Source organism: Capsicum annuum, chromosome 9 (genome assembly GCF_002878395.1).
Source record: "Capsicum annuum cultivar UCD-10X-F1 chromosome 9, UCD10Xv1.1, whole genome shotgun sequence".
In the NCBI taxonomy this organism is placed as follows: domain Eukaryota; kingdom Viridiplantae; phylum Streptophyta; class Magnoliopsida; order Solanales; family Solanaceae; genus Capsicum; species Capsicum annuum.
The window spans coordinates 111204889-111221070 of NC_061119.1; the positions used below are offsets into that span (position 1 = coordinate 111204889).

General features: G+C 32.3%; 1 protein-coding gene and 1 pseudogene across 6 annotated transcripts in view; one reads left to right on the plus strand and one right to left on the minus strand.

Annotated features, from left to right (window-relative positions):
• The window catches only part of LOC107842414 (glycine oxidase), a 31538-nt gene extending 22631 nt beyond the window's left edge, over positions 1–8907 (plus strand). For 2 of the 6 annotated variants that reach the window (XM_016686247.2, XM_016686248.2), the window contains 3 exons: positions 3326–3484; positions 3591–3679; positions 3845–4324. In XM_016686247.2, coding sequence (XP_016541733.1) covers positions 3326–3484; positions 3591–3679; positions 3845–3943 — 347 coding nt within the window. In that variant the 3' untranslated portion in view covers positions 3944–4324. Of the gene's footprint in view, positions 1–1416; positions 1771–3325; positions 3485–3590; positions 3680–3844; positions 4325–8228; positions 8491–8540 lie in introns of those variants that run through there. The other 4 variants (XR_007044953.1, XR_001665761.2, XR_001665760.2 and 1 more) reach the window with 4 other exon arrangements.
• The window catches only part of LOC107842413, a 51600-nt pseudogene continuing 40293 nt past the window's right edge, over positions 4876–16182 (minus strand).

Genomic DNA, 16182 nt, shown 5'->3' on the forward strand with positions numbered 1-16182 from the left:
ATAATAGTCCTCCCGATTTTCTCATCGGAGAATATTTAAATTAATATCTTTCCTTTTATACAAGATGAGTCCATAGTTTTCAACCTCTTCTAATAGAGGAAGAGGAAGAGGAAGAGGAAGAGGAAGATCAGGAATGGGCCGAGGCAATGTCCTAGTCCAGATAGGAAGCCAAAAATTGATATCTGCAAATATTGCAAGCACCTCAGATCTTAATAAAGATCAACAAATATATCAAGAATTTTTGGACAAACGTTTGTAAGATGGCAAACCTTATTAGCTCCATTTGAGTTTGAAATACAATATCTAAAGGGATCTGATAATAGTCCTCCCGATTTTCTCATCGGAGAATATTTAAATTAATATCTTTCCTTTTATACAAGATGAGTTCATAGTTTTCAACCTCTTCTAATAGAGGAAGAGGAAGAGGAAGAGGAAGATCAGGAATGGGCCGAGGCAATGTCCTAGTCTTGATAGGAAGCCAAAAATTGATATCTGCAAATATTGCAAGCACCTCAGATCTTAATAAAGATCAACAAATGTATCAAGAATTTTTGGATTTCATTAAATCCAAAAAAGGGGAAAATGATATTTCTTCATATTTGAGTGCTCTGACAAATGATAATAACAATAACATCAAGTTATATGAACCAAATGAAATAGATGAGGTAATACTGATCTTGGATCAAAATGATTTAAAATGAAAAAATGATCCATGGCAATTAATGCAGAGATACTTAGATACTATATCATATGCTACTACTGCATATAAATACTAAATGCATTTTGAGACAATACTCTCTCATACAGGATCAACTGAAATTCAACATTTTCACCCAACTAATAATATTAGAAAAGTCTATAGCTTTTCAGAAATTATTATTAAAAAAATTTTTACTCCAGAAGAATGGGGTTTAGTACTCTCAAAGAAAAAGGTTATTTACATCCTGAATAAAAAATTTCAGTCAAATTTAATTATTGGGATTAAGTTGAAAGCTTTAATAAAGCTTTCTATAGAAAACCATAATAGGAAACACTCATGGTTTATAAAAAATTGTGAAAATATTTTTAATCAAAATATTCCTAATTGGTTTGGACAGTGGTGGATTTATTATGGGACACCTTTAAAGATTTTGCCAGAACCATTCAAAAGTTTGTACACTAAATGGGTAGAAATATCTCCAACATTAATAAAATTGAAGAGAGATAATATCTATTTTAAAGGAATTTCTACTATGTATTTCTTTATTGAATTCTCTATTCCATGGATAATGAAATGGTCCATTAAAGTAAAATCAAATCTTAATAATCTTTCATGCCTCAAAAGAATATTTTATACAGAATTCTGGAATAAATTGAACTAGAAGACAACTAAAGGTCATATCTATGGACAAGTAATAATTGTACCTATTAATGCAGCCATTGCAAAATACACAAAACAAAGAGACATGACACTAATACAACAAAAGGAAGACATTAGTCCTTTCCAAAGTATTGCCAGACGACTTCAAATGAAGAAGGGGATTATATCCCGATCAGAAATAATAGCTTTATATATGGAGGAAGTTAAGAAAGATTTAATGAGAAATCTTGACATGGAGAATGCATTAGATGTTTCTATGGTATCTGCTGGTCATACCACGGATAATGAAGAGGATTGCTTAGCAGGAGAATCACAAAGCATCCAAAGCAATGATGAAATTGATCTTGATGAGTACCTGCAAAAATTCAGAGAAAAATTGGAAGAATCTTCCACGTCAATAAAGGACAAAGGTAAGGAAGTAAAATTATAAGAGGCACCATGCCCCATGTCATAAAATAATTGGGGACATGTGAAGTCAGCTTTTATAAAACATTTATAAAGTATCTTTAAGAAAATGTTACAAATAAAGTAAGTTAGTCAATATAGCTATGATGTGCAAGTAGACTAGAAAAAGTCACATTTCCATTATCTAAGTGTTTAGTTTGTCGTTTACTAAGGAGAGTCCTCTATATAAGGATCTCATTTATGTATGAAGGGGCAGGTTTTAGAAACCACCTCACTTTCCCTACTCTTCTCCACTCCCCTTTGTAAAATATTCATCAATTAATAAAGTTTGTTTAATTCCCAGAAGGCACTGATCAAGCTCTTTAATTTCAAGGTACATTAAATTTCTGTTGTTATTTTATTATCTTTACTTTAACATAACCTAAATTATAGGCTAAATATTTTTAAGTTGAACTGTAACACATTAAATTACTAATATAGTATGATACTAAATCTTTAATAGAAATCTTATCAACCAATGATACTAAGGTTGCATTTTATAATCCTGTAATAATAATTCCGGTTCAGGCTATATACCGGAGGTCCAGTTGAAAGACCTATTGAAGCCAAGGGTTGCATTAAGGCCATGTGTGGACTCGTAATGAACCAGAAATATTATTGTTAGAGTTATGGTATCGCGTAAAGGTTCCTATAGTATCATTGAAGTGATTCGGTTCTCATTTTAACAACAATAACAACAAGTTCCCTATATTTTTATTGACATATAAATCCATGATAAGGTCAAAATACTCCTAGAAAATCAATAGGTTCACAGTTAACGTACTATCAAGGCTAAAACCTATTCACATTAGTAGATATCACCTAACGAGGTGGCACTTCTATTTATTTATTTTAGGTCTACAACTTGTTATTTAACATAAATCTTTGACTAATTTCTCATATATTTATTTGAAGGTAGCTAGGATATCTCTCTCATTGCATGTCTTGGTTAACTTCTCGGATATACTATTCATGATATCTAGAGCCATTTGGACAAGTTTTTTCAGTACATGTTTTGGGAAAAAAGTTTGTGCAAAAGAAAATTGTGTTTGAATAGTCATTGTTCTTTGATGATATGTGAGTTTTTTGTGAGTGGAAAAAGAGCTTTTAAATAGAAAATTACCTTCAAAGCTTCTCTCCATTGAAAAAGCTTTTCTGAAATTTCTTTTGCAAAAACTCCTATAAAAAGCTAAACAGACGTGTTTTCTCAAAAAAGGATCAACCTTCAAGCCGTGTAACTTTGGTAGCTGGGGCACTTGTCCTATCGTATGGTATTTGGTAGTCCATTTATATTGAACAAAATTGTAATGGACGGAAAAAGAAATTTCCATTTTGTGCTATCTTATATGTCATATTATTAGCTTGGTGAATTTGTAATCAATTACTCACATGGCTTGACAGATGGGCTTTCTTTTTGTCCATCTTTTTTTTTTCTTATAATCAGAATCCTTAAGTTAATTTTGGTTCATAACTTTATATAAATCTGCAGTCATAGCTATTCACCAAGATCTTTTCTTACAGGGAGTAGCCGACAGCTTGTTGGGTTTAGCACAGAGGTAGATGAATCTGTCATCAACCACATATGGCAGCGGGTTGGGGAGTTCATACCTGCTTTAAGACAAGAGTCTCTTGAAGATTTGCGTCAAAGCAGAGAAGTTAGAGTAGGACTGAGACCTTACAGTAAGTGAAATCCAGAAACTTAGTCTTGTTAATGATCATGTCTGAACTCCTAAAATGATGCCAAAGCTGCAAGCACGCTCATTGACTCGACTAATTTTTGATCTAGTTCCTGATGGGAAGCCTGTCATTGGGCTTGTTCCTGGATTTTCAAATGTCTTTCTTGCTGCCGGGCATGAAGGAGAAGGACTGTCGCTGGTATTTTTCTCTAATCTGTTTCTGCAGATAAACTGAAAGACATCGTTTGCTTATAAAAATTGTCCCAGTCATTTTAATTCGAAGTCAGCTGTCTTGCTGACTTTCCATGTTCTTATATGCTTTAGTTGATTTGTAACACTCATGGGCAATGCTTTTTCTTACCAGGCTCTAGGAACAGCTGAAATGATTGCTGATATGGTGTTGGGAAATCCTTGTAAAGTAGATGCAACACCTTTTGCTCTGTTAGGCCGGTGCTTCCACTAAATAGTGAATCCAATGCAATGATTGTGCATCAATGAAACCGAAATTTGAATTCCCTCCACCCTCAAGGTCACATCACATTCTTATGTTACTGCCACATGATGTTGCATTTTGGTTACAACTTTTCGTTCTATTTTTCAGTGCAATAACTGAATAATGAGAAATTACAACTGTTTATACCGAGATGCAATTCATAGGTTTTGAATGAACAGAGATGTGTTGGGAAAAAAAAAGAATGAACAGGGATGTAGCTTCCTAGAACCATTCCAGCAGAAGACTCATCTTCCCAGCTCTCCAACCAAATGTGTCTTATGTAAAACTAAAAGAGCAAAATACTTTTGCTGTGGTTGATTTCTTTATGGATTTAGTGCTTGCAATGCTTCATTTTGAGTTCTAGCTCTTCTAGCTCATGCATATGTGCATTTCGGCTCATTTGTGGAGTATTTTGCTTGTTTTGGGTGTGTGTGTGGTGGTGGTGCTGTGGGGTGGGGTGGGGGTGGGGGGGTCTGAGTTTGGGCAGTTCAGTTGGTTCAGTTTATTGGCAAAACCCAAGTTGACCCGCTATGAATATATTCTCTGCCCAACTACCCAAGCCTAGGGGTTTGAGCATTTTTGGGATAATTTTGCCCCTAGATTTAGCTCAAGACTAATCTTTTAAGCTCTTCAATCCTGTAACCCTATTCCATATAAAGGAAAAAGACAAATGTTCATGTGGTGGTGTTTCTTAGAGATAAAATGCTTTCAATGTTTATTTGGAGTTAAGATTTTTTCTTTCTCACTTTAATTTGTCAAAATAGTACTTGCTGTCTGAACTTTAATCATTAGGAGATGGTTAAGGCTCTTCCGTCTGTCCTTTTTTGATGTTGTACTTATACTAGAGTTTTTATGAGACACATTGACAGTATTTGATAATAGTGATTCACATAGATATGCTATTAGGTAACATTGGTGACTGCAGAGCTCATAAGCTTTTACGGGATATTGGAGGGGCCTTGTCTGTTCTTTAGTTTGGGATCTTCATTTCTTTCCACTATCCTTTTTAACCACTTCGTTCAGTTCCTCTGCAAATTGTTCAAACCTTTGCTTTACCTGTACATCATCTATCCAATTTGGAGATTGTCGTTGATCCAAGTATACTTCCTGAGATGTAGGCGCCGAGATCACCTCTAATAGTGCCATATATAGGGCAATTTCAGATCTGTTGGGTAACATTTTGAGAAAGAAATTGTCTGGATCATTGAGAAACTCTGCGAACTCTCCGACATTTGGTTGGGTGATTTAGTGGATGACCCGCGTATTCGTATTGTCCAAAGTTAACTGAAGCATGAAGACCTGAGGAAATCCATTTAAGGCTTGTGAGAGCCTCTACTAGGTCAGAGAGAGTAGTCATTGGATACCACCATGTTTCGTTACACTTGTCTCCATGACCAATTTTCTTAATCTCTGACCACCATTCTTGGATCTCATGGTCAGATCTCAGGGAATTTTCATCCTTGTAAAAATGTAGACAAAAGTCTGTTACCCATCTCTTGGTTGCTACCCAAAATTTCTAGTCCATCTGTAGCATATGGATAATCAAAGAGAAGCTGAACGCCAGCCAGGCAATCTGGGTTATGGAAAGCCATAACTCTGCGAGTTTGGTTAATGTGTTATTTTGTAGTAGTAATAGTAGTAGTGGTGTCTATAATGTACATCATCTTATTTAGGGGCGATGAAGGAAAATATTTTCAATTATTTACTCTATCCAAAAAACAGAGGAAAATGTTTTTGTATTTTACTTTGGTATTGTCCAAAGTTAACTGAAGCTGAAAAGATGGTGTTTTTTGATGAAAATTTACTAATAGTGTCTAGTTGGTCTCAAACAGGGATTTGGAGTAAGAACTAGAATATCTCTAAAAGATGATGACTTCCATAAGAGTTGGGATATCACTAAAAAGAAGATGATTTTCACCAATACGTGGCGAAAGTAGTTTTCTTTCTTTTGACAGAAACTATTTTTCTTGGAGAAAGCATTTTCAACAATTTGAGATGACCAACATTGAAAAATAATTTCATGAAGAAATATATTCCTTTTACCAAACACTCGTTAGGTCACCAAGTTCATATCTCCTGCTAGCATATCTTTTCAGTAAATCACTAGGGGGACTTTGTTCATCAAATCTCCATTCCTTATGGAGTGAAGAAGACAGCTCCATAGAGACCTCACCAGAATAAAGGGTCTCGATGACTCCAGCTTTTAAGACCGTACTTCGAGCCAATGCATTAATATGCAGTGTCCTTAAAGTGTGAATCCAATAACGGGTGAGTCGGGTGCATAACACTTAACTGCTTTCTGGTGGAAATAATGAATGGCTCTATAACTGCATGAGTTTTTAGCCTACAATTTCATCATACCCAAGAATAATGGAAGTATAGTCAAATTTGGAAATTCAATGACTGCAATTGCTACACGATTTTAGTAATTTTACCAATGGCTGATTAGCTGATGATAAACAGAATCATTTGCTGCCACATGAGCTTTAGCAAGCTGCCATAAGGCTGCCTCTGATCCATTGGTCCCTGGACGAAATACCCTGTGAATCTCAGTGCCAGGTGAAAGCCCTGGTAAACTTAGTTCTATTGCAAGTGGCTTTAGTGTGGTATCGTCCTTTAAGAAAAGTAGAGTTCTAGACGCATAGGCACATACACCATTTTTGTTTATTTTTCCTAAAATTTGTATGAGATAGTTGTGGTGGTCCAAGATAAAAATCCTCCACTGGTTCATTGCCTGCAAAATTGAACTGAACTTGTTAGGAAATTTTCAGTGCATGTTGAAGCTCTTTCAACATTCATGATTATTACCCTTTCCTCCATCGCTCTTTGGATGATGTTTCATGGGTATGCTCTATGCTAAATATTGGTGTTATTTCAAAATGTCTGAAGTTGATCTAAAAGTACTTACTTCTTGAAGAGTGAGGCCATCAAGGTTGAGAAAATTAAGTGTAGGGTGACAAATAAGTGTTGAAATTAAAAGTGGTGGCAAGTCTGACCATTTCAAGTCAATTTTTTTTTTAATTAGTCATTAAAGTAAATTGGGGTTAAAATGATTTTTAAAACTTTTTAACTTTTTAAAAATACAAAATAAGAACAATCAAAAGAGATGGGTCATTTGTCAATTTTTTCAGAATTGGGTTCATAATTCTCTCTCTCTAAAACAGAGAGAAAACACGATACAACATCTCAACTCTCTCTTGGTTCTCTCAAAACCTCCGTCGCCATCTCCGTCTCCATCGCCACCTTCGTCTTCTTGTGTTGTCATCACCATCTCCGTAGCTATTTTCGATCTAAGTTAGGGTTTCGATTCTCCAAGGTAAAATTGTTTTCTTTACCCTCAATATGGTGGGTTTCATTCATTTATAAGAATGTGTTGATTTTGAAAAAATGGGTTTAGATTTTTGAGATTTGTGGTGTCCTCTTTTGGGTTTGTTCTTTTTGAAATGGTTAATCAAGACTATTAAAAATTTAATAAAGATTCCTCTTTTGAGTTTGTTTAAAATCTTTAATTTTCCATTTCAATTAACCCGAAAATAATCTAAATTCTAAGATTTGTTGAATGACTTGTTCAATTGATAGAAAGATGGAATCTTTAGCTGTAACATTGTTGTAAAAGTGTAATGTTTGGTAAGTTTTGAATTGGGTGAGTTCAAGAATCAATTCGACTAACAAAAAAACTTATTCTTTAACTGTAATTTTACTGTGAAATGTAATAACGTCTAAATTTTGAGTCGGGAAATTGAAGAACTTGTTTAACTAGCAGAAAAATTGAATTTTTAAGTAGTTTTATTATGATTTGTAAAGTGTAATATTTTGATTCAGTATAGAACTTCAAGCAATTTTCATTCTAGTAATTTTTAAGAGAGTAAATAGGAAAATCTATCTCAGGCTTTTCATCTAGTTAGGTTAAGCAAGTAAGCAATTTCCGTTTTGAAGTGTTCATGATCTTTTTTTTATGCAGTCAATTTGTTATCTACAAAACAATGCATCTTAAAGAGAAAATGCATCTTTGTAATCTATGTAATGAACAATCACTAAATTTTATTAGTATCATCAGCTGAAGAAGAGAAACTAGTCTAGAATAGTAGAGATGTTACTCATTTTGCTCTAAAGATGAATTTTCCGATTAACAGTATCTAGTAGTATCATCCTTATCATTTACTGCAGATTTACTGTAATTATTCATGTTAACTATTTTTTTTTTTGTTGTTGGTTACAATAGTTAATGATTTCTATTTTATTTCATGTGGTGTAGATTCAATGGCTCCAAGGAAAAGAAGAGCAACAATTGCTATTACTTCTAAAAATACAAGCGAATCAGTAAACAGAGACAAATAGTGAAAAAGAACGTTTTGTGCTACATTTGAATTTTTTACAGTAAAGATATAAATCTAAATTTATTTTGAATTTGTTCTTTTTATAGATATGTTTGAATTGAAGGAATGCATTTATGCATTTCTTGAAAAAAAGAGCTTTGTTAACTTGGATTTGTATAAAGTTATGATTTTTATGGAATTCGAATTGTTCTCGTTTGAATTATTTTAATATTATTATTTTTTACATGTAGATTGTGCATCCATGGATAAGTTCTACACCTAATGAGATGCAAATTGTTATGAGGTTTTGAAGGCATTGTCAAGTGTTAAAGAAAACGCAAAAAGACAGGTTGAACCTACCATTGAGAAGGAATTGGTGTCCTAGTTAATTCAAAGATAATTTATTTTAAGTTTTTTTTTTTATAGTTGATTTGTTAAAATTGGTTGAACTTTTTTGTTATGTTTTGTTGAACTTTTATAGTGGTGATGAGTTGAGATTCACATGTGAATTGGTTCTCTTGGATTTAAAGAACTTTTGTAGTGCGGTGGATGCTAGAATTCATAAATGTTGTTTGTTTGCAATAACATTTATTGATATAAATTAGCCGTTTGTTTAAACAGTTGTTGTAAGTTGCTAGAAATTTCATAGCAGTTGCTAAAATATGCTACAACAAGTAAGTTGCTGGAAATTTTATAGTTATTGTTGAAATATGTTACAACAAGTACGTTAGTTGCTGAATGTTTTACAACACTTGCTACGTTTGTTGTTGAAAGTTTCACAACAACTACTGAAATATGCTGCAACAAGTATATAATTAGTCTAATTTTAGAATGTAATTTAGATTTTATAGTTATCAAATGCAATGAAATGATAATTTAATATATACTAGACGATCAATTAAACGATCACAAATGTGGTCAACTAAAATTGAGTTAAATGATCGCTAATTGATTGAATCAATCATATTTAATGATAAATAGAGTGATATTAGTCTAATTTAAGAATGTAATTAAGATTTGACTACTATCTTAATTGAATTTGCAACAACAAGTAAGTTAGTTGCTAGAAATTTCATAACAATTGTTGTAATATCCTACAACAAGTACGTTAGTTGCTTAATGTTTTACAACTATAGCTGAAATTTGCTACAAGAAGTATGTTACTTGTTGAACATTTCATTGCAATTGTTGCATTATGTTACAACAAGTACGTTAGTTGCTGAACATTTCATTGCAATTGCTGACAATGTAATCAACTAAAATTGAGTTAAATAATTACTAATTAATTTAATCAATTATATTTAATGATAAATAGGGTAATATTAGTCTAATTTAAGCCTAAAAGTTATATTTTATAGTTATCAAATACAATGAGATAGTAATTTGAGATTTACTAGACGATTAATTAAACGATTGTACATGTAATCAACTAAAATTAAGTTAAATGACGATTAATTGATTAGATCAATCATATCTAATGATATATAGGGTGATATTAGTTTAATTTAAGAGTAAAATTTAGATTTTATAGTTATCAAATACAATGAGATAGTAATTTGAAATATACAAGATGATCAATTAAACAACTGCAAATATAATCAACTAAAATTGATTTAAATAACCGCTAATTGAATGGATCAATCATATTTAATGATAAAGAAAGTGATAGTAGTCGAGTTTAAGAGTAAAATTTAGATTTGGTCATGATCTTAATTGAATTTGCTACAACAAGTAAGTTAGTTATAAGAAATTTCATAACAATTGCTGAAATTTGCTACAACAAATACGTTAGTTGCTCAACGTTTCATAGCAGTTGCTGAATTATGCTAAAACAAGTATGTTAGTTGTTGAATGTTTCACAACAATTGCTTCAAATGTAATCAATTAAAATTGAGTTAAATGACCACTAATTGATTGAATCAATCATATTTAATGATAAATAGGGTGATATTAGTCCAATTTAAGCCTAAAAATTTAGATTTTATACTTATCAAATATAATAAGATAGTAATTTGAGATATACTAGGAGATCAATTAAACGATTGCAATTGTAATTAACTAAAGTTGAGTTAAATGACCTCTAATTAATTGGATCAATCATATTTAATGATAAATAGAGTAACATTAGTCTAATTTAAGAGTATAATTCAGATTTTATAGTTATCAAATTCAATGAGATAGTAATTTGAGATATACTAAACGATCAATTAAACGGTTGCAAAAAAAATCAAATAAAATTGAGTTAAATAATGATTAATTGATTAGATCAATCATATTTAATGATCAATAAGTTGAAATTAGTCTAATTTAAGAGAAATTTATATTTTATAGTTATCAGATACAATGAGATAGTAATTTGAGATATACTAGACGATAATTAAACGATTGTAAATGTAATCAACTAAAATTAAGTTTAAATGATTGGATCAATCATATTTAATGATAAATAGAATAATATTAGTCTAGTTTAAGAGTGTAATTTAGATTTGATTATGATCTTGATTGAATTTGCTACAACAAGTAAGTTAGTTGAGCAAATTGAAGGAAAAATGTCTTTTAAGTTTTGAATGAAGGATTGGTGACATTGACCAACTTAAAAGGTCAAACATCATTAGAAAACTTGATTAAGTTAATTATGGACTTCATTAATATTTTCAAAAAATTTCTAATCATTTCAAAAATACAAATCAACCCAACCCATACCCCTCTCCAATCCAAATCAACTACTCTCTCTTTTCTCTCGACAACTTCTCTCAACTCTCTCCCAACTGACTGTTCTGCAAAATTTATCCCTTCAACCCCCGGTGACTTCCACCTCCGATGAAGAATAGTTGGGCTTTGAGTTCCTCTTTTCAGTTTAAATCAACCTGTCTCTCATCCCTCTCTCGACAGCTTCTCTCAACTCTTTTCCAACCAACTATTCTGCAAATTTCTCATTTCAATTCTCGGCGACTTCAATACCAACTACAAATAGTTGGGCTTCGAGTTCCTTTTCGACTTTAACCTTCAAACGACGTGACAGCTTTGCTCTCCAGCCACAACATCTTTGAATTCTTTATCATTCTTTTTCTTCTTTCACAGGTAAAAATTTATGGCCTTTTTAGTTTTAAAGAAAACGAGGAACTTGAGCCAACTTCTCTTATAGTATTGGTTAACAATTTTAATATTTGTTGCATTAATTTGAAATGTGGTCTGAATAAAACCCTAATTTTTGGTATTTCTTCTCTTCTCTTTTCGAAGTGAATTATGTTTTTTTGCTGTTTGTTTCATTTTTTTGAAGTTTGATTTTTATTGTTTGTGTTTATAAAAAAAAACAACAATTTAGGTAAATTTATTTTGTTCTTGTTCTTGGTAAAAATAGTGATATTGCTATTTTTTGGTTGAATAAAATTATGCTACTATTTTTTGTTTTCTCCAACAGATTATCCATCTGGTGTAACATATTAACCATCTGACGCAACAGATTAACTATCTGATGCAACAGATTAACCATATGTTGCAACAGATTAAGCATTGGATAAAAAATCTGATGCAACTAATTAATTATCTGATGCAATGGAAGAACCATTAGATTAATGATCCGATGCAACAGATGAACCTCCTATTGGATAAAATCCTATCAACTCTTCCAACAGGAAATGTCCAAGATTTGATTTTTCCAACTGATCATTCATCTGCTGCGATAGACAACCCTATGTTGGAAGAAATCTAAATAATATTGACCGTTGATAATTGTTCCAACAGATCACTCATGTGCTGCAACAGATGTGTGACCTGATGCACGGATCATTTATCTTTCTCAACAGATGAGTAATATATTTTATATTGTCGCAACAGATTACTCAGTCTTTGCTGTAGGTTAGTTAACTGTTCTGACAGATCACTCATATTTTACAACATCTTATGATCTGTTGCACGAACTATTCATTTTTCTCAACAGATTAGTGATGTATTTTGTATTATCGTAACAGATTACTCAGCCGTTGCTACGGGTTATTTAACTATTCCAATAGATCACTCATATGTTGCAATAGATAATGTCATAACAAATGTGTGATTTGTTACATAGACCATTCATCTTTCTCAACAGATGAGTGATATATTTTGTATTGTCACAACAGATTACTCAGCTGTTACTAAAGGTTATTTAACTATTCTAACAGATCACTCATATATTGCAATAGATGATGTTGCAACAGATGTGTGATCTGCTACACAGACCATTCATTTTTCTTAACAGATGAGTGATTTATTTTATATTATTGCAATAGATTACTCATCCGTTGCAATAAGTTATTTAATTGTTCCAACGGATCAGTCATATGTCGCAACAAGGTGTGATCTGCTGTACAGACCATTCATTTGTCTTAAAAGATAAGTGATATATTTTGTATTATTACAAAAGATTACTCATCCGCTGCAACAGGTTGGTTATATGTTGCAATAGATATACTACCTAGTGCAACAGATCGGTGATCTTTTGCAACTGTTATTTTACTGTTTTGCTTGTTTGATTTACTGTTATCCTTTTTTAACGATGAATTAATCAACTATATTATATTTTTTATGTTTTTGTTAATTTTAGATAATATGGTTCCCAGAAGAACAGAAACCGAATCAAGTCCAAGTAAAGGAACAAGTGAAGTAGCTAGCTACATCTACCACTCTATGAGCTTGCTTTACAAGCGTTATCTTAATCGGGAGCAGAATATGATGAACACGGGGAGGACGAATGTTTCAAAAGAGATGATGCAAATACTAATAGCCTTTCCACCGAAGAGTTGGTCAAAGCCTTCAGCATTGATCGTTATCCTATGAGAATGCAATGCGATGGTTCCACAGATTTAACGGGTGATTTCATGGTTAAGTCAGCCATGGGAAAATCTTTCGACGCCTTCAGAAAAATACTTCGAGAACAAAAATTGGATGCTTATTTCAGGGAAAACTGCTTTGGAAAATATCTTGATTTGCCGAAGGACAAAAATGTTAGTTTTCAAATAAAAATGGTATATGAACTTCTCAAGTGTAGGTTTATGCATGAAAATAAAGATAAGATGGATGAGGTGGGGATAAATTACTATGGCATGCCTATTTTTTTTGGTTGGAAGGAGTTTTCCATAGTTAGTAGACTAAAATATTATTCTCCTTCTCAAGGTATACCTATTCTAACCCAAAAAAAACACCCCACACACCCAAAAAAGGAAAAGGCAAGTCGTGTGATCATGATGACCTGGTGTCCATTGTTGGTCCAAGCTTCAAAAATAAAAATTTGATAGAAGCTTGAAAGGTAAAGGACTTCCAAAGAAGCAGAAACAGTCATTGTGCTTGGTTTGGTTTGTACATAATATTCTTTGGGTGAGAGACATTAACAACAACATAATCCTCGGTTTAATAAAGCTCTCCGAGGATCTTGAGGTGTTAAACATCTATCCTTGGGGTTATGAAAGATTCAAAAAGACTGTCAAATATTTGTTGACTCCGTTAGTGCCAAAGACAGTCAACTTATATGGATTTCCACGGACTTTCATGGTAAATGTTTCTTTTTTTTATTATGATATCATTTATTTTTTTACTCAATAATAGTTTTGATTTATTGGCGTTAGTGAACTACCAGGAAAGAGTTTCCTGTCCAAGAATTTTGAGATGGTTGTCGGCCAAAACTGATAAAAATGTAAAATTTCTTGATCTCTTCAACCCCTCGAAGAATGCAGTAAGTATAATTATAATTAATTTTTTCTTTTTAATTAATGACTTTTTTGAATAATCTAATCATTATTCTAATATATGTAATGATTTATGTTAGATTGTGCATCCGTCGCTAGTTCCGACCAATCAAGAGTTAAAGATGCTATTTTTTTTACTTTATGGTCTGTACAAACTTTATCGGACCCTAAGGTCATTGACAGAAAAAAATAAAATTGTTTGGAGCAACAACCATTACAAGAAAAAAATTTTTAAAGGGTGGGCTTATTGTTATTGATGGTCTTAGTGGTGATAGAGCTGTTGGTGGTGGTAGTGGTGCTTTTGTTGGTGCTAATGATGCTCCTCTTACAATATTTAAAGAAAACCATTATGAGTATAATCATACTGGTTATACAGATTTTGCCTCTCCCAGCGAATGTTCTGCATGCAAATGTCAAGACTGCAGGGCGAAATATGATGTAGTGATTAATACATTAACTACTTCTGTAAAGGAATTGACATCTAAGAGGGGTATCATTCCATCAAAGAGGATTTTATTTCCATCCCCTCCATTAGGGATTAGGGCTAAGAGGAGAAGGAAAGTAATTTCCAAGGCATTATCAAGCATCCAAAAAAGTAAAAATGCAACTCCTCTATCTGTGTGTTGCACTGAGCAATGTACAATGTCTAAAGGAGAGCAGCATAAGCTAAACAAGGTGAATATATATGTCTTCTAACTAACAAAACAAATAGATACATATCTATTTCAACAGATGACACATCTGCTGAAAATTATCAAACACATATATATATTTGTTGCAACAGTTGACTAACTTGTTACACCAGATAAAGTATTTGTTTTGACATATATCTCATCTATTTTAGCAAATCAAATAGCTTTTCGTACCTCTTTTATTTATACCAACAGACGACCTATCTACTGCAACAGATGATTCATATGTTGCAACGGATAGTTCATCCATTGGAAATTATCATACAGGTCTTCCTCAGGTAGAAATTTGTCCCAATAATTGATTTATTATTACAATAGAAATATAATATGTTTGGGATAATTTAAAATAGGAGGAAGACCTGTTTGATTTGCTAGAATAGATGAGTTATTCTTTTTGGTTTTGTTGTATCTCCATGATTAGCATTGACCAATTCTGGATTTCCAGGTGGATGTAGAAGCTACTGCTGAACAATATTGATAATATGCTACTCTTTTTATGGAAATACGGAGAACAGGAAATGCAAAAACTGTATGTAAGTGACAATTAAGATCCATAATGAGCAAAGCCAATTCCATAGCACCGGATGAAGAACAACTTGTCCATATTGAGTAGATATTTATAGCTTGAGCCTGTCAAAGCTTGGCATCATACTTAAATTGTTGTTGATGTATTTGTTGAGATCTGTACCCATAATAATTTTTTTACATTTATTTATTCGTTGACTTATTTCAGCTAATTTTTGAAGGCTTTGATTTATTTTATTTTGTCTATGAATTTTATTTTTTTCTTAGATTTGAACATATTAATTGAAAAGGAATACTTGATTCAAATTGCAACATATAATATATCTGTTGTAACAGACGACACATCTATTGGAAAAAATCAAACAAATTTAGACATATATTGCAATAGGTTGGTAATCTGTTGGAATTTCTTCAACAGGTCTTCTCATTGTTGCAACAGATGGACTTAGATAGAAACATCCAGATAATACAACAGATGACCAACCTATTACAACAGATAAACTCTATGTCAGAACAGGTAGAATAACTGTTGCAATGGATGGAAAATCTGTTGCATTATAAAAATTCAACTTTCGTTGGACATAAAAAATTACCACTACGTATAAAAAATTAAAGTGAATTGAAATAAAAAAGGCAGAACCCATCGACCGTATTCAGTTCAACTGAGCTTGACAATATCGTGCGCATCTTTCACTATTTTTTGTGATAAAGATTTTCGATATTGTAAGTGCGGTCATGAAGCTCTGTTAAAGATTTCTTGGACTTAACAAAATCCAGGTCGTAGGTTTTTTACTTGTAAGATTTCAAAGATAATATTTTTTTATTTAATTAGTTGATTAATTATTGATTTGTAATTATTTTGTAATTGTGTTCTCGTTTTTATAGAAATTGGGTAAATGCGATTACTTTGATTGGTATGAAGAACGACACCCTTCACAAGAAAATCGTGTAAT